Here is a 27998-nt window from a genome sequence, read left to right as displayed (position 1 = left end):
AGATTTTTTTTAGTTTACAATAGAGTAGGGTGTGGTAAAACCTTTGTCAAGTTTCTTTTCTTTTTTTTTTACTTGTGTCCCATGGGAGAGATTTTTACCCTGTCCCAGAGACAAAAAGTGAGTGGAAATATTTCACTAGTGATGAAAATTCCAGTCAGTTGTCAACAAAAGAGATGCCCCCATGGGAATATTTTCAATCACTTCCTGTTCCAGTGACTACTGTAAATGTTTGGATTTACCATCACTTGGTCTTCTGGGCAAGTAAATAGGGAAAACCCCTCACTAAGGATACACACAGCAATAAAAGTGGTACAGAACTAAGGAAGGCTGTCAAATTACATTAGTATTTAAAGAGACTAATTAATTACTATATACACACATTCTAACCTGAAATAATACAATTTTTGATACATACAACTGACCAATAAAATAAAATAATTAATACAATGCAAATTTAACAAATAATGTGCATACTATATAGTGTTTAGTGAAATGATCCTATATGGTCATATATTTTGTTATAAACCACCATGCCATTGATGAAAACTAATCTGAACAAGTAAAGGTACTTTTGGAGATCACAACAAAGGCAAATCTCTCCATCACAAGCTATCCTGTGTCCTCTGTGATCTTCATCTCTCAGCAGAGTATTATACAGAACGTACCAGGGTCTTCCTACATTAAATATACCAAATAATAGATTTTTTTTTTCATTTTTAAAGTCTGTGCCAACAGCCAGATACATAAGTAGCAGATTGAAATATGGTAATGTCGTTTTGAAATGTAGTCACTCTATCAAACCTTGTCAGCAGATTATTGCAGGTTCATATTTTAAATACAGAAAAATAACTAGAAGGTGGCCTGAGTTCAAGGGCAGCTTAATTTCTACTATTGAGCATACTTGATTTGAGTTTGTAGCTGCAGTGAATTAGACTTCACTAATTCTCAATTCATAATGTGATTATAAGTACATCTTAACTCAAGCTGGCAGACGTAAAGGAAAAATATAGTGTGCTTTCAGTGAGCACATATTTAAATTATTATTGGTGTGTTTACCTTAAATTGTATGTGTAGCCAAATTTTTCTATACACAAGAGGAAATGAGATGAAATCTCTCCAAAGTGACAGTTTTCACTCCCGTCATGCTGATGATTGTTGAATTTTAGATTTCACATCACTTTCTTGACCTGAATAATTGTTTCAGCTCAGTGAACCAGAACGTAAAGTGTACTTTATAGACAAAACAGGTTTCCTTCAAAAACTGGCAGGATAAAAATAAGGAGTCTGTTGTTTTCTATAGGTTGACCAACTTGAGATTTGAATATTAGTAGTGTTCACTTTGCATTTACATGGCTACTTTATCCAAACACAACATTTGTTCTTTCCAGAACTTCCCTCTTTTCTGACTCCCAGTGTTCATGGAGGTCATTAGGCATTTGGCAGTGGTCATGGCTTTTTAAGCAGATGGCAAGTTTATTTAGGCAATTCATGGGTTGGAAAGGCAAATGAAATCTAGAAGCCAGCAGGAGCACAGTTTCTGTCTGTTTATCTTTTTGATGCTGGCTTTTACATTACATAAGAATTGATTAGCATAGAAAGTGCCTTTTTAAGACTGATTGTATTAACCCTAAAGGATGTTTAAAGACCATTATAGAAAAATATGGTAAGCTGGTAATTGTCTACTGTTGGCTGGAGTTAGGCCTTAATTTGTTTGTCTCTTAATTAAAGAGGAACTTCACTCCCTCTGTGATATTTTCTATCCCCTTTTACATGGCTTGTTGGGTTCTCCTCAATTCACATGTTGTAAGTCTCAGTGAATCCATCTTTGTAATGCTCTCATCTGCCTCTCCCTGCTACAAGCATGGTCCCACAATGCCATCTTCCTTTCTGACATCATTGGAACCTATCTTTTCTGGGTTCAGGCAGCCAGCCCTCTGACATTAACCAGGTCTGCCTACTGCAGTATCATGTCTGTCCTTCTCCAGCACTGTGTAGTGGCTCTGAAGCCTTCTAGGATGTGACTTGCATATCCTAAGAGGCAAACTAGGAACAGTTACACATTATTCTCACCTAGAGAATAAAGGCAGGGGAGTTGAGTATAGTTAAACAAAAAGGAAAAAAACACAAAAAATAGACTTCACCATTGTGGAGAAGGAAGGAATCCAGTGAAATAAATTATATTATGTGTATGTAGGTCCACATTAAACTCAGTTTAGAAGTACATCTAAGACTACACTGTCCACAGGAGGACACCACTACTGCACAATATAACTGAAAATGGTTCTAAAAGCTCAAGGTTTTTTTTTTACTTCATGCATTCTATTCATGAAGGTAAAAAGTTCTCCAGGAAATCTCCTTGCTCTTTGGCTGAGACAGCAGCAGGAGCCAATGGTCAATCACAGCCATTGAGCCAATGGGGAGAGAGAGGGGGAGGGGATGAGCCAGAGCTCTATGTGTGAATGGACATGCAGAGCAAGCTGCTTGCTCTGGGGGCACGTTGCAGGAGGGAGGGGCCAGGTGCTCCAGCGGGAGACCCGAGAGAGGAGGATCAGGGCTGTGCGAAACCACTGCACAGAGCAGATAAGTATGACATTTAAAACAAAATAATAAATTGCCTTTAATACCACTTGAACAATGAACAGTGTTGACACTCTTTTCTGAGGTGGTAGCATAATGGCTCTACTGGCAGAATGGATGGGTATTAAAATTATGTTACAGGAGTTTCATAAAGTGAAAAAGTGCTGTGTTAATGCTTTTGACAGACCACATCACGTATATCATTTTTTATTTTGGCCATGGTTCCACTGTAATCTTATGTAGTGTGCAGTGTTGACTGGACAAAAAATGTTTTTAAAAATGAGCAATAACAGTTCAATGAAAGTATTTGGGATGCTGGAATCATGAGAAAGGTAACCAATAAGAGTGTAGAATTTGATGCTCAATGCATAATCTTAACTGGCAGCATTCCCACATAGATCATTGTAAAAATGGACAATATGTGTATTTTCAGCAATTGTTTAGATCATAGGCACTACCAAAAGATTTCTATTGGTTCTCAAATACAATGATAGGGAAAATATAAAAATTGATGTGGATTTATTGTCTTCATGAAAAATAGTAGGACATATTTAATGTACTGCAATATAGCTACCACAATATAGCTATTTTATTATTATGCATATTAGTATTTTACTTGCAAAATGTGCTACCATAGAAAAATACCGTCTTTCTTTTCTGAGAAAAAAAATGTGTTCACAAAGCTTTAAAATAAGGATAAGTATATATTAGCCACGTGACTAAATTTCAAATCTCATTGGACTCAGCTGAAAATAACTAGCATTATTCTGGAAAATAAGTTCTTTTATGTCTTATAATATTCTTCTGTGTTACCTATATGAATTGAGTGCCGTTTGCCTTTTTTAGTTTAACCGCTGCAAGTAACACAACCAGCTGAAGTGCAATCATGCTTCTAGCAGAAGAATCATATCTTGTGACTGGATCTAATATTCACCCATTGTATGTATACCAGCATCAGTCTGAAAATAGAACTTTTGCCACTGGGTACAGTAGATGATAATGTGTTATGGCATTTGTTAGGAAGACTACTTGAGATGCCACCTTGCTGGGTATTTAGGTCAACAAGTAAAGTGAGGTCTGACAGGTTCTTGTGTTTCTTCTAAAGACAATTCTGTTCCTTACAGCTACAAATGTCAGATGTGTCTGATGTGTCTGAAAGGAGGGTGAAGGTGATCTTGCCACCTTTCTGTGCTAAGCAAGCACCAGTCTCTAAGGCTGAAATGTAATTGAGTTCTGCTTTGCCATATTGTACAGTGATTGTGGATAAGACAACATTACCGACCATATGCGATGTAAAGTACGTCTTAAAATAACTATACATAAACATAACAAATGTCCCTTACAAATAAAACCAGACAAGTTTTACTAGTCTACTAAAATTTATAATATCCTTTGGCTCATTATAATCATTCCTTGCCAAGAATGCTTAGTTCAAATAGATCCAAAACATTTTTTTTCTGTGTGTATTTTATAATGTCAAATTTCAAACTATAGGTAAATGTGAACTCTAGATATTTACATTCTGTAATGATACAAACCCATAGATTTTATTTAAAGAATAAGTCTGCCTTTTAAAGAAAAATAATAAACGCACATTGAAAATGTGTATTTATTTATGTTTGTATAGGAGCCTGCAAAGCATTGCACCTGTGATCAGTGGATTATGTGTGCAATGCCAAGCTCCTGCAGACTCTTTCTCCAACTCCTGTAGAGAGGCACGGACTTTCAGTTAAAGAGGTGGAGGAAGTATCAATGGATTATGAATATGGTGACCACCGCACTCGTTATCCATTGAGAACTACAAGTTCTCTGCCATGGTGGTAGATGGGACGTGTAGTTCATTCATTCACAGATCTCTGTGTATGATGTGGCTGTATGGGTGGTGTCCCACACAGCCTGGGGGGGGGACTGTTTTGGGAGTGCACCATTTTGCAATAGGCAGAGCTAGTTTTTGCAATCGTTAATTGTGCATTCTATGCACAAGCATTTATGCTTGTAGGTATGTCTTGCTTTTAGGTAAACCCAAAACAAAAAATCATATGTATATCAGTGCTAGATCAACCATAAGCTTAATATCATCTTTAATACAGTACCAACATTTTTTATTTAAGGTTCAATATTAATTCTCATCAAAAACTAATACACAGGACTATCAATAGTGATTAAAAATCTTTAAACATTCAGCCTCACAACTTCACAACTGTATTTTCACCTTCATGCTCTGTGTAATATGGGTGGATGAAAGGCTCACCAGATTCCCATGATCCCTTATAACTGAGTCATGAAATGTTTTTCTCCAATAAATATAGTTAGCAAGACAGCAGAATTTGCCTCCCAATCAGGACTTGCTGGTATACTAGAAGCAGAGCTGCACACTGTCACCCACTTCTCTCTTCTCTTTCTCTAGCTGCAGTCCCAGATCACCTCTAATACTCCTCAACCCAGACCAGCAAAAAAACAAAAATAACTCCATAGTGTAGAATGTATAAGCTCCAAAAACTCAAGCAGTATTATACTCCCATAATAAACCTCTTCAGTGTGGATACAATTTCCTATGAAGCAGCACGATAGACAAACAGTGAAAAACAAAATTGTAGCGCATTGTAGTGTAGTCAGGGGTGGACTGACCATTTGGAAATTTGGGCACTGCCCGAGGTCAGTAGGGGGCCCCATGAGATGCCCCTGGTACCTTTTTCATAGGCTTTTTGGAGTTTGGGCAAGGACACAGGGGCCCCATGATCCCCTATTGCCCGGGGGCCCCATGAGTTGTCAGTCCGCCCCTGAGTGTAGTTATTGTAAGCAGCTGGTGCTGCATGCCACATTTCCTTACACAGCACAACCAGGCCCCCTACCTCCATTGCAGAAGCACATCTCAATCAAGTACACACCACACTCTACTGATTGGACAATGAAGGAGCAGCAATACAGCAAGAATTAATTATCCTGCTTTCTCCTTCTGACAGTAGGTTCAATGTGCACTGTGCCAAAGCCTGACTGATGCAGTGTTGGCCCTCCATTTCCCAGTCTAAACTATCACAGGTTGGCATCAAGACATTTTTTTATACTAATTGCAACTGCAACATGCCTTTCAATGTATAGCATAAGTAAATAATTTGAGTTTCCTATGTCTAATTGGAATTAAGGTTTAAGCCTTTTTTTCCTTTTGTAATGTAAGTAATAACAGTTTCTTTACAGTACTTACTTTGCATGTATAATATTAAATACTGCTGGTATACTGTAGTTATGCTATTACATATCTTAGAATAGAACACTTGCTGTATGCAATGTGTGTTGAAATCAGTTATGTAGCAAGGGCAGGGCAGGGCAGGGCAGTGGAAGCACTTTGCTCCAGGGGCAGGCAATAAAGGGGCATATCATCTGTAGAAAATGAAAATGCAGCTGGTGTCTGGTGTGCAAGCAGTCCATAGTGGATTTATCTCCCAACAGGCAGTACCTGCAGTGCCATTGTCACTTGGCAGAGATAGACCTTGCAGCATAGGAGCAGCAGAGCCTCTCCTCTCTCAGGTAAGTAAACACTGAGACCAATGATCCCTTTAACTGAGCTCTGATTGACCACCACCAGGGTTAAGGAGTATGTAAACAGCACTGCTCCATTAACCACATATGTAAGGGGCACATCACCACTGACAGCCACTGTGAGGGGCACTGCTCCATTGAATGATAATATAAAAGCACTTCACCACCAGACACTAGTTTTAAAGTTTTAGGATGTACTTCTCCCTGACCACCACTGTAAGGTAGCAGTTCACCACTGATCACCAATCTCAGGGAAGACGTCTACACTGAACAATAATGTGATAGAACTCTATTATGATTGCCAGGGCAAGGGGTACTTCTATGGTGATCACCAATGAAAGTGGGCACTGCACTGGCCACCAATATAAGGGAGCACTACACTGAGCACCAATGTAAAATGGTTCCTTACTTTCCACCCATGTACAGTTGCAAGAAAAAGTATGTGAACCCCTTGGGATTACGTGGAGTTTTGCATGAATTGGGCATAAAATGTGCTCTGAACATCATCTAAGTCACAACAATAGAAGAACACAGTCTGCTGAACATAATACTACACAAACATTAGATGTTGCCATGGTTTAATTGCACATAACATGTAAGCATTCACAGTGCAGGGAGGAAAAAGTATGTGAGACCCTAGCTTAATGACTTCTCCCAGAGCTAATTGGAGCCAGGAGTGAGCCAACCTTGACTCCAATCAGTGTGACGATATTGGATGTGTTGCTGACAGCTGTCCTGCCCTTAAAAAACACACACCTGTTTTGGGTTTACTGGTTTCAAGAAGCACTGTCTGATGTGAACCATGCCACTCAGAAAAGAGCTCTCAGAAGACCTACGATCAAGAATTGTTGACTTGCATGAAGCTGGAAAGGGTTACAAAAGTATCTCCAAAAGCCTTGATGTTCATGTGTCCACGGTAAGACAGACTGTCTACAAATGGAGAAAGTTTAGCACTGTTGCTACTCTCCCTTGGTGGGGTCGTCCTGTAAAAATGACTGCAAGAGCACAGCGCAGAATGCTGCATGAGGTAAAGAAGAATCCCAGAGTGTCAGCTAAAGACCTACAGAAATCTCTGGCACATGCTAACATTTTTGTTGACACATCTACAATAAGGAAAACATTAAACAAGAATGGAGTACATGGGAGGACACCACGGAGGAAGCCATTGCTGTCCAAAAAGAATATTGCAGCACGTTTGAAGTTTGCAAAAGAGCACCTGGATGTTCCACAGCACTACTGGCAAAATATACTGTGGACAGATGAAACCAAGATTGAGTTGTTTGGGAAGAACACACAACACTATGTGTGGAGAAAAAAAGGCACAGCACACCAACATCAAAACCTCATCCCCACTGTAAAACATGGCGGAGGGAGCATCATGGTTTGGGGCTGCTTTGCTGCCTCAGGGCCTGGACGGATTGTTGTCATTGATGGGAAAATGAATTCCAGAGTTTATCAAGACATTTTGCAGGAAAACGTATGACCATCTGTCCGCCAACTGAAACTCCGCAGAGGATGGGTGATGCAACAGGACAATGACCCAAAGCATACAAGTAATTCAACAAAACAATGGCTGCAAAAGTACAGAATACGCCTTCTGGAGTGGCCCAGTCAGAGTCCTGACCTCAATCCAATTGAAATGCTGTGGTATGACCTTAAGAGAGCGATTCACACCAGACATCCCAAGAATATTATTACACTGAAACAGTTTTGTGAAGAGGAGTGGTCCAAAATTACTCCAGATCGTTGTGCAGGTCTGATCTGCAACTACAGGAAACGTTTGGTTGAGGTTAATGCTGCCAAAGGAGGGTCAACCAGTTATTAAGTCCAAAGGTTCACATACTTTTTCCTCCCTGCACTGTGAATGTTTACATGTTATGTGCAATTAAACCATGGCAACATCTAATGTTTGTGTAGTATTATGTTCAGCAGACTGTGTTCTACTATTGTTGTGACTTAGATGACGTTCAGAGCACATTTTATGCCCAATTCATGCCAAACTCCACGTAATCCCAAGGGGTTCACATACTTTTTCTTGCAACTGTAAGTGGAGGACCTCGCCATTGACCACTAAGGAAAGATGGTAGTACACTACAAGAAAATTAAATTGGAGGCATTTCAATTGCTACCAATGTAAGAGGTATTTCTCCCCTAACCATCAATGTAATGATACAGTTATTTGGGACATAAAGTAAATAGGTGACAGGTTCTCTCTACTAAAGCACGCACCAATCATGTTTGGTTAACCTGCAGCTGTGTAGCAGTAGAAAGTTATGGTCTGGAGTCTGGGTGGAGTGGCTGAATATCCAATATAGTGCAAAGAATCGCTTTTAGCAAAACCTACAATTACTGTAGGTGCAGAAAATGTGCCCTTGTCTTACGTTTGTTCAGGCAGCACCAGGAGGGGGAACTTGTTTGTCACAGTTTGAGTTCCAGTGTGGACTACTAATCTCTTTAGGTAAGTGACTAATATGAAAATGAAGTATGGGTCTCACCACTAGTGTGCTGTTCTCACCCTTAAAAGGATTGTTTGAATTTGGTTTTGACATCTAACCTAACAAAAAAAGGTACTAACAAGGAAGAGCTGGAAGAACATTTTGCAAAGAAATGTAATTGGCAAAAGATGATTGGGTATAAAAGAGCATCTTAGAGAATCAGAGTGTCTCAGAAATAGAGATGGGCAGAGGTTCAACAATTTGTGAACATGATCCAGAAACATTGCCATCTTCTTTGGGCCAAAGTTCATTAAAACTAATATGTTGCAAATAGAAAAACTGGTCAGACAAATTGAAATTTGACATTCTTTTTAGCAACCATAGACCTCCGCACTAAAGAGGAAAGGGACCTTCTGGCTTTTTATCAGCGCTTGGTTCACAAGCCTGCATCTCTGATGGTATGCATTAGTATGTATGGAATGGGCAGCTTGCACATCTGGAAAGGCATCTTCAGTGCTGAAAGATGCTGTATATCCAGGTTTTAGAGCAGCATATGCTCAGGCAAGAATGGGACAAGGGTTCTCGCCTAAAACTCCAGCAACTGATCGTCTCAGTTTCCAGACGTTTACAGAGTGTTATTAAGCAACACTGAAGCTTTGTTTTTTTACTTTTTTTTTTACTAAAATAACAAGCATGTTATACGTACCTGCTCTGTTCAGTAGTGTTGCACAGAGCAGCCCAGATCCTCCTCTTATGGGATCCCACACAGGCGTTCTAGCCTCCTCCTCTTCAGCGGGTGCCCCCATGGAAAACCGTGTTCCATGGAGGCACCTGCGTGGGATCACTCCCAAGCTGCTCTCTGTGTCCATTGACACAGAGTGGGCAGCTTGGCCCCGCCCCCTACTGGCTCAGCACAGCATTTGATATCAATCCACCCAGGGAGAAGGGAGACAGTGGTGAGAGCCGCTGCTCTCGTGCACATTGCTGGATTGGATCAGGCTCAGGTAAGTATAAGTGGGGGCTGTGGGGGCACCCTGCAGCACAGGTTTTTTCATCTTACTGCATAGAATGCATTAAGGTGAAAAACCTTATGGCTTTAGAACCACTCTAAAAGAAGAGGGGGGTGCTACATCCTGGCTAAACATGGCCCTGTCCCAACCTTTTTGGAAATGGGGTTGTACTTTGCCACCTTTTTTTGTTACCCTGTCCCATTATTTTTGAGACATGTTGCTGTCTTCAATTCCAAAACAACCTTATTATATTTCTGAACATGGTACATGTTTTCAGCTTAACCACTTGCCTACTGGGCACTTTTACCCCCTTCCTGCCCAGACCAATTTTCAGCTTTCAGCTCTTTCTCGCTTTGAATGACAATTGCACAGTCATGCAGCACTGTACCCATATGGCATTTTTATCATTTTTTTTCACACAAATAGAGCTTTATTTTTGTGGTACTTAATCACCACTGGGGTTTTTATTTTTGCTAAACAAACGAAGACCAAAAATTTTGAAAAAAACATTTCTGTTATAAAATTTTGCAAACAGGTAATTTTTCTCCTTCACTGATATGCGCTGATGGTCACTGATAGGTAGCACTGATGGGCACTGATGAGGCTACACTGCTGAGGAAGCACTGGTGGGTACTGATGAGAAGGCACTAATGGGGCTGCACTGATATGCGGCACTGATGGGCACTAATAGGCAGCACTGAAGAGTAATGGTAGGTGGCACTGATTTACACTGACTGGCAGCACTGATGGACACTGATCGGCATTGATAGGCAATCAATTGATAGGCAGCACTGATAGGCAATTGGACTGCGTTGATAATCAAGCTACTGATGATGAGTGCCTTGATTATCAGTGTAGCTGTCCCCCTTCAAATTTTCTGGTTACCGGCTTTATTCTGCTCACGTTTTCACAGTGTGAGGAAGGAAAAGCTGATAACTGACATGTGTGTTTACATCGTGATCAGCTGTGATTGGACATACCTGATCACATGGTTAAGGGCCACTGTGATTGTTCCTTTACCTTTCTCTGATCAGCTGTGTCTGAAGGACACAGTAATCACAGAGTCCACCACAGCGGGCGCTGGGGGCACAGACGTCAATAGACACCCTCTCAGAACTGGATGACCACATTGTAGCCGGCATTTGGCTATAATGTAGTCGGCAAGTGGTTAAACATCTGAAGTGTTTTCTATTTTCTATTTACAGTAAAATATGGGTTTATAAGATTTGCTAATATTAGCATTTAGTTTTTTTGTAGACTTTATAAAGCGTCCCAACTTTTTTTGGAACTGAGTTGTATATAGCAGACATATTTGCCTGTTACATAAAGCGGTTGTGTTTCATGTTTAGTAACGGAGTACTGTAAATACTGTTCCTTTCTCTCTTAGTGCACAGATTTATTCCTTGATCTTATGCCATTATTTTACTTTTATGCAAAGCTACTGTATATTACAGTGAAAATACAGAGAAAGTATTTTGTTAAAGAGTTTTTTTTAATTGACATGAAGTAAATAAGTATTATTTATGTATTTATTTGCATCATAGGAAGCAGAGATTCTGAATACTGCCATCCTCACTGGTAAAACAGTAGCAGTCCCTGTTAAGACTGTCAGTGTAGACAGCAGAAGCACAGTGACTGATATCTCTGATGTGGTAGAATGCAGATCATCTGATGAAGATGTGCTAAAGGTAAGTCTCCTAAATGGGTTTGCAAATCTCCCTGTTTATTTTGCACCTCAACTTAAACTTTGTAGGTATTTTTTATTGGTTACTTTTTTTCTCAATAATGGACTTGTGTGGATAAAAATAAATGTGATGATGATGATGTCAGAAAATAAAAGTGAATATGGCTAAAATCTTCAATAAATGTGGTTTAAAGAAATTTACTGTAACTTAAGCATACGTTATTTACATTTCAAAATAAGGTTGGAAACAAATCGAACACTAATTCATTCCATGGCATAGATACATCATATATCCATATTTCAAACGTGCTAGATGTTGGCTACCCCGAAAGCAAAGTACTTTTAAATCAAGTATATGTTGCTGTTTTGATTTAGCTGACATGTAAGAGGTACTTCAGTCAAATAAAGAAAAATAACATGCTAATGGCTCAAACACTGCTTGTTTTCTATCTGAAAGAAAAAAAGGTAATTTAATTTGCATCCCAAAGCAAGTGCAAAATCTGCACCCCTTCACCTGACTCACATAAGAATGATACTTGAAAATAATTGGTATCAAAAGTCATTAAAATTGTCAATACTGATTGATGAGGGATTTGATGGATTGGCATAGTAATTATTATACACATCTTCCACACACTGCACAGCTAGGCAGGCAATACATGTTTCCTAGTTCAGCAAAGCAGCTTTCTCACATGTCCACTTGCAGTTTTTACCAGACAGCAAATCAGTGTGATTGGTCCAGTAAACTACTTGACCTGGGGAAGGTTTTACCCCCTTCATGACCAGGGCATTTTTTTTTTCTATTCGGCACTGTGCTACTTGCTGCTAACTGGCAATTGCTTGGTCATGCAATACTGTACCCAAATGAAATTTATACAATTTATTTCACATAAATAGAGCTTTATTTTTGTTGTATTTAATCACCACTAGTTTTTTATCTTTTGTGATACAAATGAAAAAAGAATGAACATTTTGAAAAAAAAAAACAATATTTTCTACTTTCTGTTGTTTCTGCCAAATTTCTTCATAAATTTAGGCCAAAATGTGTTTTCCTACATGTCTTTGGTAAAAAATAAAATCCCAATAAGTGTATAATAATTGGTTTGTGGGAAAGTTATAGCATTTACCAACTGTGGTAAATATAATGGAATTTACACAGTTATGATGCTATACTGGTAATGGCAGTGATCAGTGAGTTATAGTGGGACTGTGATAGTGTTCTAGGCAATCTGGCACTAGCTGATGCTGGCTGGGAGGCATACTAACTGACACTGACATTAATAGTGACACTAATACAGTGATCAGTGCTAATACTGTATACTGTCACTATACTAATGACACTGGCTGATAAAGGGGTAATCAAGGGGCATTTAAAGGGTTAACTGTGTGCCTAACAAGTGTAATGTGTGTAATATATGCTGCTTTTACTTACAAACCTGGCTGTTTTTTCTCCCTTTGCAGGGTGAAGAAACAGACAGATTGGTGCTCTGTGTAAACACAGGGCTCTGTGCTGTGATTGGCTACAGCTTATTAGCAGGTCTAAGCCATAAATCATTGACAGGGACCTGCTGATAAATTCTCGCTGTAGCCAGTGACAGCAGGGGTTAGCAGCAGGTGCACGCATGCATGCCCCTAACCCGGGACAGGCTGGATCATAAGCATGTACATGATCCAGCCTGCTCATACCACCCACCCGCAGTAAATGTACTGTGAGTGGGCAGGAAGTAGTTAACAAGGAGGTGATGTAAAAAAACAGTAAACCTGAACCAGGAAGTAGTTAGGTAAACCTCTTGGTCATACTGTGGGGCAGAGGTGTGTAAATCTCAACAGTGACTTTTCAAACTCATCTTGAATCCATATTTGGAATCTCAGAATTGGCTCCTGAAACGGATTAAGTCATATCTTAATGATTCTGATTTCTGTCACTTTGTTTGTCTTGGCGGATTTCAATCTGAAATCGGTCCAGTCAAATACAGTGTTCCTCAGGGCTCAATTTTGGGCCCCTTACTTTTTAGCATTCACATGTTTCCACTTGGCCAACTGTTTAGATCACATGGGCTCAATTATCACTTCTATACTAATGACACTCAGCTATACATCCAGACTGAACCAGATTCTACTTTGGCTGCTTCTGTCCTAGCTAACTGTATCTGTGATATCAAAACTTGGATGGCCCATAATTTCCTGTAATTAAACTGTGGCAAGACTGAAGTCATGCTTATTGGCACCCCCCATCAATTGTGCAAGGCCAGTCCCAGTAGCCTATCTATCGATGTATTTGTGCTTCAGTTTAAATTGAAAAATCTAGGGGTGATATTTGATGCCAGCTTGACCTTTGATCCACATGTACAAAATGTTGTCAGAATATATTTTTTCCACTTGAGAAACATTGCTCGGCTGCATCCTGTGCTATATGTAGCTGAAAAGCTGATCTGTACATTTGTGTTCTCCTGACTTGACTACTGCAATGCTCTACTTGCTGGTGTACCTAAATTATTAATCGACTACAATATGTACGTAATTCTGCAGCCAGAATCCTCACTAGGTTGTGTACAAGTGTCCATATTACCCCTATCCTGGAGTCCCTGCATTGGGTACTTGTCAGGTTTTGCATAGACTTTAGGATCCTCTTGCACACCTATAATGCTCTTCATTACTTGTCACTCCATTATCTGTCTGAATGTTGATCTACTTACTCCTGCACTGGTAACCCCCACTTTTGGTCTTCTCTGTATCCCCCTTACTCACTTATACTCGGTGGGAGACAGAGCCTTCTGCTGCTATGTTCCAAAACTCTGGAATTCATTTCCAAGGAACATGAGAGAGTCATCTTCTCTAAACTCATTCAAATCAAATCTAAAAATATTTCCTTTCACTTAATTATCCTTTTTTTCCCTTGTTTTATACTGTATTTCTTGTCCTTTCGTTGTAAAGCACTTAGAGAAGCTATCTTTTAAAGGAGCTATTTTAAATAAAGTTTTTTATTATTATTATTATTATTATTACACAGGTCTGCAAAACATTTTTTTCAAGACCTTTTTTGGTTATTCCACGTAATCTTCATGTTTTTTGGTGCACTGAATCCAAAAATGACCTCCATTTTGTCATAGGACATCATGTTTCCTGTCAATTTAGGTAACTATGTTAAATAAGGCAATACCTCAAAATAAATGGAAATAGACTTACAAAATTAAAGTTCTATTACAATTTTTTCATGAAAATCCTTTTTTGAACTGAAATGAGCTCACCTACACACACTAAACTCGATTCTTCTTCCCTGTGAGGCTCCTCTTGGTGCATTTATGCTTGTGAGTAGCATCTGGAATGTCTCTCTGAGGCATCCAACAGTAGTCTGCCATCATTGTAATGCTCCATTTTACCTGGTATCTTCTTTCCATCTCTTTAATGTCTTGGTGGAATCATTCACCTTGTTCCTCACTCACAGCTCCCAAATTTTCAGGAAAGTAGTCAAGGTGGGACTGGAGAAAATGCACTTTCAAACTCATCAGGCAACCTAAAGCTTGAAATGCTTTCAGCATTCGTCCGACGATCTTTTTGTAGTGAGGATATTTGTTATTGCCTAAGAATTTCTGTACGACTTTTTTAACTGCAATCCACCCTTCTTTTTGAGGATCCATCATGGTATTGACAAACTCTTGATCAACTATAAGCCTTCTACTCTCTGGTCCGATGAACACACCTTCCTTCAAGTTTGCCTCCGACAGGCCTGGAAACTTGGTGACCAAGTATTTGAAGCATTCTCCATATCTTGGAAGTGATTTTACGAATTGCTTCATCAATCCCAATTTTATGTGGAGAGGTCGTAGAAGAACTTTATGGGAAGGTACCAAAGTTTCTCGGAGGACATTTTATTCACCGACTGTTAGCACCCTCGGCTGCAAACTCTTCTTGGTGCAGTGATTTTTTTGTAGTCAGACGTGTCTCTCAGAGCAGCACTTGTATTCACCCCCTTTGCAGGGGGGGAGGGGTACAGATTGTTTACCTGCAAATAACAACAAAGGGCCAGAAGAGAACTAGGGAAATGAGGAAATAGAATTTTTTTTCCCTAAAACTTGCTTAGGTTATGTATATATTGCTAACCATCAGATTTACAGTGCTATATTTTTTTTTACATAACTCGGACAACCCCTTAAAGGTTTTTTTGGCATTTTATATCTTAAATGCACTTATGTGAATTAATGAATAGTAATTTGGACTTTAAATTTGGTTAAAAACCCATAATATAAAAAGAATACCAAAAATTTAAAAAATTTGATAAATTTGAAGACAATTGTGCACTTTGTGGCAAATCATGACGTCTAGGAGTTTTTTCAATATTTTATTTGTTTCCAGCACACCAAAATACATGGAAATTATCAAACAGCTTTTTAGTCGCAGACCTGTGTTATTATTATTATTATTATTATTATCATTATTACAAACATTTTTGGCAGATGGCAATATTTGGTAATAATTCATTAGTTGCTCCATTAGGAGCACTCACATCAGTTCCATTAGCCTACTGATCCTAGCTTCCAGGCACTTGAGAAGAACCAAGCTTATTCTATGTTAAACCCCATTCTAAAGACTAAACTAAGAAGCCATGAGTAAATTAGCACAGGCACACAGAGGGAGCTGTATATTATCCCCCAAGATAATTCATGTTGGCCTAAGTTTTCAGATAAATGTAAATAAGACCTCTGTTTTAATGTAATATTGCAAAAAAATTATTTTTGTTTACCAACATTTTTATTAAGGTATAAAAACATATGCATTGAAATGACAGAGAGATCTTACAAAATGTCAGAGAAACAGAGTACAAGTAGTTACAATTCAATTCTCTGTCCAGAAATCAACAAAAAGAAATGAAAATCATGAGGCCAATCTATATTATATTTTGGTAGCCTACTGAGGTTACAACTATGATTGCTACATAGCTTTATAAATCTGTTTATAAAAGTTACTGGAGCAAAAGCAACCAATCTGTAACTGTATTATATAACTGCCTAGGAATAACAAATTATTTATAAAGTAACTGCTTGTAGTTAATAGGATGACCAAGATTCCCATTTGCAATTAAAGATATGCACAGTATCAATAACTGTATGATGGACCCTTTCCATTAGTTTTATTGCCTTCATGTGATGAAATACCTGAGACCAGGATACAGAAGGAGAACACCAGTAAAGGGTGATAGCCCAATGGATGGCACTAAATAATGTGTGTTCCAATTTTTGGCAAGGGGGTGCTACCTCTGGCATCTCAGAAAAAAATAAACACATTTGGTATTTAAAGTTATTGAAGTGCCAGTGATTTGGGACACCTTGATTGATGCCTGTTGACAAAGTGCCTGAAGAGCTCTTCAGCTCCTGAAGATACTGTATGTAAATGTGTACCTCTATCCTGACAACCCTGGAAACATGTCTTAGCTACGAACGGATACAATTTATGTAGTTTAGCAGGGGTATAATACAATCGAGTATGAAGTTTGATAACAGTCTCTTTAATCTCTATAGAACGTGTGCATTTGTGCATATTTGAGATCATATCTAGCCAGACCTCTGCAGAAAACTCCTGACCTGTCTCTGCTTCCCAACTCAGCCTTGCAGAGGACTTGGCTGGAATGAAATGCTCATTGAATGATTGAAATAATTCCTTTGTCTCACCACATAATCATTCAAAAGCCCCTCTTGTATCTCCCTACTTTGAAGAGTGATAGGCAGAATAAAAATGTCTAATCTGCGAATATGTATAAAATTCAAAATGAGTAAGAACATAGTGTTGTAAAAAGGAACAGGAACTAAAGGGCAACTCCTGGGAAAGAGAGTTTAAAGTCACCAAGCCTTTGTCCTCCCATCGAGCAAACTCCAACCTAGAAGCATATGCAGGTGGGAATGTAGACTTACCTAAGTAGGAGGCTAACTGGGGGGACAGGGGCAGCAAATTATATTGCACTTTGTAGAGTGACCATAGGTTTAGGGATTGGCACACTACTCCATTAAGTGGGCCAATATCCTCTAGGCGTATAGAGCGTGACTAAATGACCCTTGAGAGGTAAAAAGGTTCTACTGAAATATGTTCAAATCAGATCCTTGGTATATGTGCAGGGGGGAGGGGGCATGCCATTGTGCCAATTTCATCAACCTCACTGTTAAACAATATTTCTAAAGGTTAGGCAGATCTAGGCCGTCTTCTGATTAGGACCTATACTTTAGCAGGCATCCTAAATTAGGTTTTTTGTTTTGCTAGATAGATGTATTCACTTCAGACTGAATTGTCTCAGTGTGCAAACGGGAAACATAAAGGGGTAGGACCCTAAATTAAGATAGTAGTTTCAGTAATATGAATATCTTAACCACTTGCACCCTGCCTAGGTAGGAGATATGATAAGTTGATCATATTGTTAACCATTGTTTAATATGGGAAAATATCTGGGGGGTAATTATAGGAGTACATCAAACAAAGGGAAGGGGCTAAGTGAATGCCTAGGTATGCTAGAGAACTGCTGCTCCAAGAAAAGCCACATTTGCCCTGGATTCCATCTATTAGGGATAGATGAGTGATATTGATAGGTAAGGCTACACATTTTGATGTGTTCACACCAAATCCTGAGGGATCTTGAAATACCTGGACAGAAGGTTCAGTAGGGAAACTATCATTTCAGACAAGAACATAAGGACATCATCCACATATAAGCTGAGTTTAAATTCCTGGTCTCCTTTTATGTAACCCCGAATGTTAGGATTTGAAATAATGAATGTGCTAATGGCTCTATAGTCAGATCGAATAGAAGCAATGAGTGAGGACATCCCTGCCTTGTTCCATGACCCAGGGTAAAATAGTGTGATGTGCACCCAGGTAATTTAATACCTGTCCAATTGTGGTTGTAAAGAGTTCAAAAGCCATTAACAAATTCCTCTATAATGCCAAATTTAGATAGCATGCTATCTAGTTAGTACCAAAGGATGCTATTGAAAGCTTTATGTATATCACGGCTTAATGCTCATAATATGTATATCATAGCTTAACTTTCATTTATGTATATCAAGGCTAGCAAGCATAACTCTGAGGGTGTAGTTCTGCATTCTGGATGATATTATCGGATGTTATCTGTGATTTGCCTGAATGGTATAAAACCAGTGTGGTCAGAAGAGATCAAATATGTGATAACTGAGGCTAATTGGTCTGCAAGGAGACGGGCAAAAATGTTTGTCATTATTAATGACCAAAATGGGGCAGTAATTCTGAGGAAGGGTAAGATCTTTGTCTGCCTTGGGGATTAATTACGTTAGCTAGTAACATATCATAAGGAAAAAAGGGTGCTCTTTCAGTATATAAGTAAATAGTTTGGCCAGTTTAGAGACTAAAAATCCAGAAAATCTCTTATAGTAAGATACAGAAAATCCATCTGGACCTTGGGCTTTGGAGGATTTCAGAGAAGCAATAATAGCTGTGATTTCATCTTCCTTGCATGGAGCATTCAAAAATGCGCACCTGCTCTTCCGTAAGTTGCGGAAGAGAAAGAAACATCCAGCCAGGCCAGTGAAGTGGAATAAGGCTGGGTGTGTGGCTTGGAGAGGGGATCTTGGTAATAGCTAGAGAAAATTTGTAAGACTTCCATGGGATGAGGATTCCTGAGCTTATATATGGAGGGGTTGATTAAGCTTTCTCGCAAACATAGCAGTAGCCGAGTTACTATATGGGAGAAAATGGGCCTTGGACCAACGTAAGGATTTTTCAGCGTGTTCGGAAACTATTGTATGTAGCGCAACCCTTTTACAGTTGATCTGGTGTAATAGATCTGGAGAATCGGATTGGCTATGGAGGTGATAGAGTTTGTCTATTGTCTATTCCTCCCCCCTACTGACTCCAATGATGGGGCACTATTCTACCCCCCACTGACACCAACGATGGGGCACTATTCTACCCCCCACTGACACCAACGATGGGGCACTATTCCTCCCCCCCACTGACTCCAATGATGGGGCACTATTCCACCCCCCACTGACACCAACGATGGGGCACTATTCCACCCCCCACTGACACCAACGATGGGGCACTATTCCTCCCCCCCACTGACTCCAATGATGGTGCACTATTCCTCCACCTCACTGACACCAACAATGGGGCACTATTCCACCCCCCACTGACACCAACAATGGGGCACTATTCCACCCCCCACTGACACCAACGATGGAACACTATTCCTTCCCCCACTGACACCAATGTTGGGACACTATCCCCCCCACTGACACCAATGACGGAGCACTATTTCCCTCCACTGACACAATGACGTACTATTACTCCCCCTGACACCAAAGATGGGGCACTATTCTTCCCACTGACACCAATGATGGGACACTATTCCTCCCACTGACACCAATGATGGGGCACTATTCCCCGCCCACTGACACCAATGATGTACTATTCCTCCCACTGACACCAGTGACAGAGCACTATTCCCCCCCACTGACACCAATGACGTACTATTCCTCCCACTGACACCAAAGATGGGGCACTATTCTTCCCACTGACACCAATGATGGGGCACTATTCTTCCCACTGACACCAATGATGGGACACTATTCCTCCTACTGACACCAATGTTGGGACACTATCCCCTTCCCCCACTGACACCAATAATGGGGCACTATTCCTCCCCCCACTGACACCAATGATGGGGTACTATTCCTCCCACTGATACCAATGATGGGGCACGATTCTTCCCACTGACACTAATGATGGGGCACGATTCTTCCCACTGACACCAATGATGGGGCACTATTCCTCCCACTGACACCAATGATGGGGCACATTTCTTCCCACTGACACCAATGATGGGGCACGTTTCTTCCCACTGACACCAATGATGGGGCACGATTCTTCCCACTGACACCAATGATGGGGCACGATTCCTCCCACTGACACCAATGATGGGGCACGATTTCTCCCACTGATACCAATGATGGGGCACGATTCCTCCCACTGATACCAATGATGGGGCACTATTCCTCCCACTGATACCAATGATGGGGCACTATTCCTCCCACTGATACCAATGATGGGGCACTATTCCTTCCACTGATATCAATGATGGGGCACTATTCCCCCCACTGACACCAATGATGGGGCACTATTCCTCCCACTGATACCAATGATGGGGCACTATTTCGCTCCATAAGACACACTTGGGGGGAAATGTCTGTGCGTCTTATGGAGCGGCCGGCCCAGTATTCCCGCCGCCGTTGTATGTCCGCAGTCTATGGTCATCTCCTGTACTGTGTCCGCATTTGTTCATAGTTTTTTTTTTTTTTTAACTATAGTCCGGCCCTCCAACAGTCTGAGGGACAGTGAACTGGCCCCCTGTTTAAAACGTTTGAGGACCCCTGAACTAGACATTCTGATAACTGGGCTCCTATGGATGAGCATGTAAGGAGAGAATCAATAAGACCCCAAGCTCCAGTAGAGAGAGGCCTACATGAGAAATTGAAAAGGATACTATATAATGATCAGACCAAGGGCAGACATGGATCATAGCACTAGATGAGTTGGCTAGCAAAATGGAAGAGCTATAAATGTTGTCCAGGTGGCCATAGCTGTGATGGTGGTGGGAATAACATGTGTATTCTCCGACACCCACAGTAAGGGGTCTCCAAAGTCAATCAACTGATGTGATCAGTGTTTAAGAGTCTTAGAGAAAGCATTAGTTATTGAAACTACAGGGCTTCTGTTAAGCTTGGTGTGTGCAACTGAGTTAAAATCTCCTCCAACCACTAAATGTGGCAAATGAATATTGTCTAACACCTGAAAAAATGACTTAAAAAAGGTTGCCTGAGAGTCATTTGGAGCATATACAGATGCCAATGTAATCAATTTACCCTGTAAATAACCCTTAATGATCTGGAATCTTATGGCAAGGTCCTTATAGACTTGTCGTACATCCAGCATAACCAAGTTTTTAATCAAGATTGCAACACCCCTTAGCTTGGACTCAAAGGTAGTAAAAAAGCATTGCTTATAGGATTTGTCAAAATATAGGGAATGATTATGTAGGGAGAATTGAGTCTCCTGTAGGAGGAGAACATCAGCTCCCATACACTTATAAAAGCTTTTTTCCTCTTTTGTGGGGAATTCCTTTGGTGTTATGGAACATTATTCTGTGACCCATATCAATTTGGAAAAAAAAAGAGAAAAAGTGAGAGAGAGTCCAAGTCTAGGAGAGTGCATATAAACCAACATACAGTATACTGATGTAGCTTAATTAAATTATAAATCCTAGGTAATGGGAATGTAAACAATAGGAATTCCCAGGGGGAAGTTATATATGTTACAGTAAGTATATGGAATAATGAAAAAAATATAGGTAATAAAAAAAACAATAAACATGGTATTAGGCATCTAAGACCAAAAGGGTTCAGGAGAAAACACCCCACTGACCTAAATGAAGCTATTAACCAGGACTATACAGTTCAATACTCTAATGCTCAAATAAGCAAAGTTAGCCAACTGGAACAATTGTGTGGCTAAAATGCAGGAAAAAAAAAGAGGGAAACACCTGCTGAAAAAGTTTAATACAGTAACCAGTCTGATGGTGGATAGTCAGTACACCAGTTAAAGTGGAGAAGGAATCCCCATAATGAATAAGTTATTACTTAGTCAGGTTGCTTGATCTTGGTGTTGCCTTCTGCAGTCTAGTCTAGGAGAAGGGATCACCCAGCTTGGAGATGAGCGCGGAGTAGATGGCAACTGTGGTAATACCACAGCATCAAGGTGGCCTAACTTCACTAAAGATTCCTTCCCGTCTGGAACCGTGGTAACTGTGGAGCTATTATGGGGAATCTGAAGATTAAACGGAAACCCCAGTGATAAAGGATCCTTGCAGCTTTCAGTACAGTGGTGACCTCTTTCATCTTGTGACGCTTGTCCACAGTGGTAAGAGAGATGTCTGGATATAGCTGAATTGGTACCCCATTCAGCTGAATGCTCAGGGTGTTGCAGGAAGCCAGTAGTATCTCCTTCTTAATCGGAAAATCTTTAAGACACATCACAGTGTCTCTGGGAGGCTTTTCAGGAGGTGGTTTAGGGCGTAGAGCCCTATGTATCCTATCACAAATGAAGAATGCAATTGGAGTGTCAGAGAGCAGAGGTTGGAACAGCTTCTGCACCGATAGAAGTAGATCAGTAACTATCTCTAGAACTCCCCTCACCTTGAGATTGTTTTATCTATTTCTGTTATCTAGGTCTTCCAGGTGTGCTTGGAGTACTGTCCCAGAGAGAGCTTCATGTTCCTTTCTGAGGTCTGAAAAGGCCAGGCTGAGCTCATAATGTTTGGTTTCTTATAGATCAGTTCCATTGCCTAAGGCTGCTATCTCCAGAGAGAGTGTGTTGGTGGATATGTGTAGTTCGGACTGGAACGTCTGTTCTAGTTTCTCATACATTTCGGAAAGACTGAAATCCAAGTCTGCTTTAGTTAGGTGTATGAAGTGCTCACTGTCTCCCATGGAATGTGTTTTGTTTTTTGTGGCAGTTCTTGGGTGCTGGCATACACTAGATGTTTCTCCAGGGGTGCGAGGTAAAAAGGTAGAATCAAGGGCTAATAAGCCCTAGGGAACCCATAGAAGTATATGCTGCCCTTAGAGCTCTGGCTACTAGCTTCTGTCCAGCTTTTCACCATGCATGCGCCCCAAAGAAAATTTTGTATGTTTGTACTGTTTGTTGTCAGGGTTGCAAGCTAGAAAACTTTTATATTTTGTATTTAGGCATATGCCTGATATGTCCACTCTATGCTCTGACATGACTATGCGATGGGTCACAATTTAAATCAGGGGTGCTTAACCTTTTGAAGAGGAAGAGCAAAGTGATTTTTTAAAAATGAACTATTGGGTTTTACCTCCTCCCAAACCACAAATGTAAACAAGCCCTTACTGTCCTGAACCCCTATAAGGCTGCTTTCGCAGTGCAGTGCAGTGTAGATGCAGCTTTCCTGTGGGTTAGGTGTGCTTTCCATAGACTTCTATTACATCTTGTGGGTGTGGTGCACTTTTTGAAAGTGCACCAAAAATTCTGCATTCAAAATATAATAGAAGTCTAAGGCTCAGTCCAACTAACCCACAGGAAAGCCGCAGGTGAACTGTGCTGCATCCGCAGATCATTGTTAAAGCAGCCTGATAGCTGTTAACTCTTTTACTTTGTTAATATACCCATTGCAAAAGCTATTATGCCCAGTGTATATGTTAATACACTGCCTTTTTCCTCCTCTTGCAGCTGCTGCTGGCATCCCTCTCCAGGCTGTTAGATAGGATTGGAGGCGGAGTGCACTAGGTATCAGCCTTGGACAGAAGCTGCCGCTACAGAGAAAGCATTGCTTATGCGGCTCCTGCTGCTTCCATAGTCGCCTGCTCCCTCCGCTGCTGGCACCAGCTCATTGCACTCTGATGCTCTGGGATGGCAGGTCGGCAAGCCCAGATTGCATTCAATGGGTTGAAGACTCCAGGCATGCACTTCCCTGGTTTGAGGTCACGGGCCACATCAGAGGGCTTTGCCCCATGGGCCATGGGTTGAGCACTCCTGATTGAAATGGCCCTCATTGGATGTGGCTTTGTAGATTGCGTTATTAGCTTTGTAGATTGCATTTGTATTAACTAAGAAGAGCCATTGAATGGATTTTGACTAAAGGAAAATAAAGAAAAGAATTGTATGCAACGAGGATCTCTGAAAATCATATAATGTACTATATGACACTTAGCATTTTTAAAAAAACCTTCTCACAAATATGAGCAACTGAGCTGATGATGAGAAAAGCAACAGTTTGCCTTCAGTTAAGCCATATATCCAGATTATTGACAGTATATTTTAAAGTCTTTTTCCTTAATTCATATGTTATTTGGTTTGGCAGGTAACATAGGGCTTTGAGATTTTTCAGAGCTATTGTAGATGCTCTTTTAAAACGTAGAATGTATCCTTTTCTTAGGATAACTTTTTATACCCAAAGTTTAACAGCAGCATGTGAGGCTATGATGAAATGTGCAGGGCTGTTAAAGCAGCAGATGATACAATAAAAAATGTAATTCTGTTTGTAAAGGCACTTTAGTGCCTTCTCAAAACTTGCAAGCTTCTCTACTAATTAAAGGGTCTGTGTCACAAAATGCATTTTCTACTTATATCATTGTTAAATTTTCTGGTTATATCTGTCGTTATTGTGAGTAAAAATACATTTTTACATTTGTATAGTATGCAGCATGCAATAACTTGCTCTGGCTAATTAGTTGTAAAGCATGTGGAGGAGGACTTCCAGAATGTTAAAGTCTAATTAATGAAATGAATCAGACTACTGAAATTGTTGGTTAAAGTTGCCTGTATTATGACTTCATCTAGTGATAGCATTCATATATTGGCGAAGGGAAATTAATGCTCCATTTATACACCGATGTTGATTCCTCGGAGGAGCAGGATGAAAAGCCAGATGGAACAATAGAAACATCATATAGCAATATGCATACAAATTAAACTGTATTAGGTGTTGACTGTACTGGAGGAAAAACAGCAGAAAAAGAGCATTTTCCCAATAGGCACAGTGGCATACCTAGACTACCTAACACCTCCCAACATAACATAACATAACAAACATATCCTCCAACATGGAGTGCTGTCTTTGAGTAGAACACACCTGTCTCAAAAAAAGGCATGAGAAATTCCTAAATTCTTCATTAAATGGACTGTGAGAGTACCTGCCCTCCTGCAAGAGCCTGGAGCACTGGGTTGGAGATTTCTTCCCTCCCAAGGCTGTGAAATCTCCCAAACTATGGAGCTCAATCTGGAAATACCAAAATCTAGGGAAAGTTGTAAAAAATATTTTTCAATTCTCAATCGACACTCTCCAGTCCTGCATTCTGCTTATGTGCGACCCTTGAGTCCTTTTTACAGCCATTTTCACAGTGGAAGGGCCTCGCACTGTCAAAATATATATTCTGTAAATTGTGAAGCACCAGCTGGCAGCATTTTGATCAATGTTTGTGTCACACAGGTTTGCCATCTACACTTGGTGAGGGGATTTAGGGTTTATCACTAATATGGAGAACACCTTTTTTTAATATCTTAAATATATTTTGTGATAGATCCTGAAGACAGGAGACTTTGTAGAATTTTTAATTGGGATAAAGTCTATTTTGCTAGGTTGACTTCTTGTCTGGATTTCCAGACATTATTATTAGTCTCAGCTGTATAGGCATTTACATATGCAAGCTGGCTGGTGCTCAGGGCTCTCCATTATCCCTTCTCTCTGCTGTGGGAGCTGGCTGCTGGGTGAAAAGGCTGTGTAAGGGATCACCCAACAGCACCTCTATCAGTCCCCTGATAGAGCCTCTCCAGAGTGCAAAGTCTAAGTTCCAGAGCACTTGTTCGCCAGGGCCCCTGATGCTGGGGATGGACTTGGAGCGCTCCGGGACCAGGTCGCAGCTACCGGATATCTCTATCAGTGGTAGAGGAGTCTGCCGGAGGCTCCTGCAGGGTGAGAGTCTGATGTGAGGGGACCCGGGGATCCCTGAGGGATGGATGGATGGAGGAATGAGAAAGGGCAGAGTCAAACAAGCCAGGGGGTCGGTGCGGTATAAAACAGTAGGCAAAGAATGGTCGGGTCACACGCTGAGTCAATAACAGGAGATCAACTCTAAAGGGGAACATCCAGGAGCAGAGTCAGGCAAGCCAAGGGGTCAGGACAGGAGAAGGCAGCTAGGTCAGACAATCCGGATCAAAGTACTCACAACACAGGTAACAGGATATGCAGAAAGACCATTCGGCAACAAGTGTCTGTGCAGGGCTGGTTTAAGTAGCCCGCCCTGCACCTGACAGGCGCAGCCTAGGTCCTAGTGCCTGCCCAGCACTGTCATAGATGGGTGCGCCTGGGTCCTAGTGCCCTGCTGCCTGCATGTCTTGACAGACACCTACGCATGTGCAGACCCATGCGTCGCGATGGTCCCTGACAGGCTGACTGCTGACACAACATTAAAAAGATACAAGTGCTGCCTCTTTGTGTTGGGGAACCTATTTGCAGGGCAGCCTGTTAGCCAGTAACTGACCTAAGTTTACTTAAAGGCTCGCACAAGCAGATATTTTGTTTGTTTTATTCTATGGACTTGCTTTATAAAGCAGTCATGCAATGTAGCTATGTTTGTTTGCTGCCTTGATTAATCAAAGTTCAGGTCAAACCTGTTGGAGTGCTCCTGGGAACATGTGAAAGGAAAAACATGCTAAAGAGTGGACCTGCAATGCTAAAAATGGAGGCTTCTCTTTAAAGTTTAGCAGTGTTCCTACAACATAATAGAATGTGTTCGTAACACACATACAGTATGGATGAGAAAGCTAAGCAAAGTTGAGTTAGCTGAAACTAAGAGGGGAAATTCTCAAACACTGAACATACTATAACTCCAAAACCCTATTGATGTCTATAAGAATGAAATTTTGTATTTTTTTTCAGAGCAATCTGCAAGCTTTTGTTAAAAAATAGGGCACTGGTAGCTGGGCACTGCCAACATTAAAAATACAGCTCAGCAGAGAGCAGGTCTTTTAATGTGAATTAAAGGGAAAAATTAAAAATACAAAATTTCTTTTAAATAAAATGTTTGATGCCTTTTTGTCTGCATGTAAAGTGGTACACCTGTAGGATGAAAAAAAAAGAAGAAAAAATTGCAAGTAAATGAAATTTCCTGGCCAGCTTTGTTCTTTTTTGTAAAAAACACTGGATATGGGTTTGATAAGGATTTTAAGTGGGACCCAGCATGGTTTTTGTTTTGCCAACCATATAATACATACATGTGCTGGCAAGGAGAGTGAGATTTAACTTCCACTTGTTGCACTTATGCGTCTATGACGCCCAAGGTTGCTGTGTTGAGAGCAGATTCCTTGTGCACTCCCAGCATCTACCTTAAGACCTAGCTATAGGTTAGAGAGGGCAAGAAGGAGTTAAAGTGATGGGGGGCTTTAAACCTTAATTTAGAATATTCCAGGTTCTGTGGTTTCAGATCATATATGGTTTTGGGGTATTGGGGTTTTGTATGCCAACTTTTAAAGAAGTGAAAAGTAGGACAAAATAGCAAAAAAGATCTTGCCATCATGGGTAACAATAGTGGCAGGGCCCAGCAGCTGTAGGGTTAAACGTCCACTCCACCAAAACTGCTATTATCTACTAGAATATTTCATATCTTGGAAACGTTAAAGGCAAGCTTCCCAGCAGTAGTCATCTCTTAGGTTCATTTCAAAAAGACAATTGTTACAAAAAAAATGTAAATTCACTGCAGGCAAGTTATTATACTTAAGGAGCGTCCTTTGGAGAAGTGTAACGCCATGCAATGCCAATAGCATTATAATTGGGGGTTCTCATGTGAATCTCTCACCAATTGAACCTTCGACAGATACAGTATAAGAAGCCAGAAATATCAATGCTGAAATACTAGTTCAGCTTTTTTAATGCTACTAGCAATACTTTAATGTTCTTGAAATAGTTAAGTAAAATTACTCTTTGCCTTTTTAAGGTCTTTATTTTTTTAGATAGCTAGGATCATGATTTAATTTGCCTTAAATACTTTAAAAACATTGGCAAGTTGAATATATCTTAAAGTGTTACTAAACCTACAACAGGAAAATCAGCCTGTACTGTACTGTATATGCAGTAAATCATGCTTGTTATACTCACTGTGGAACCTAAGGGGTTAATCATCTGCATTGTGCAAAAAGGCCATTTGATCCTTCCTTCTCTGTTCT

At 40.3% G+C, this 27998-nt stretch overlaps 1 protein-coding gene across 1 annotated transcript in view; it reads left to right on the top strand.

Annotated features, from left to right (window-relative positions):
* The window catches only part of LOC149445552 (transmembrane protein 132D-like), a 1204219-nt gene that overhangs the window by 968785 nt on the left and 207436 nt on the right, over positions 1-27998 (top strand). Inside the window, exon 5 of the mRNA XM_089653723.1 lies at positions 11104-11247. Within this exon, the coding sequence (XP_089509849.1) occupies positions 11104-11247 (144 nt within the window). The remainder of the gene's footprint in view (positions 1-11103; positions 11248-27998) is intronic.

The sequence above is a fragment of the Staurois parvus genome, unplaced genomic scaffold (genome assembly GCF_062004578.1).
Source record: "Staurois parvus isolate SC_StPar_1 unplaced genomic scaffold, SC_StPar_1.0 ptg000719l, whole genome shotgun sequence".
Lineage (NCBI taxonomy): Eukaryota > Metazoa > Chordata > Amphibia > Anura > Ranidae > Staurois > Staurois parvus.
This window is presented reverse-complemented; position numbering and strand designations above follow the sequence as displayed.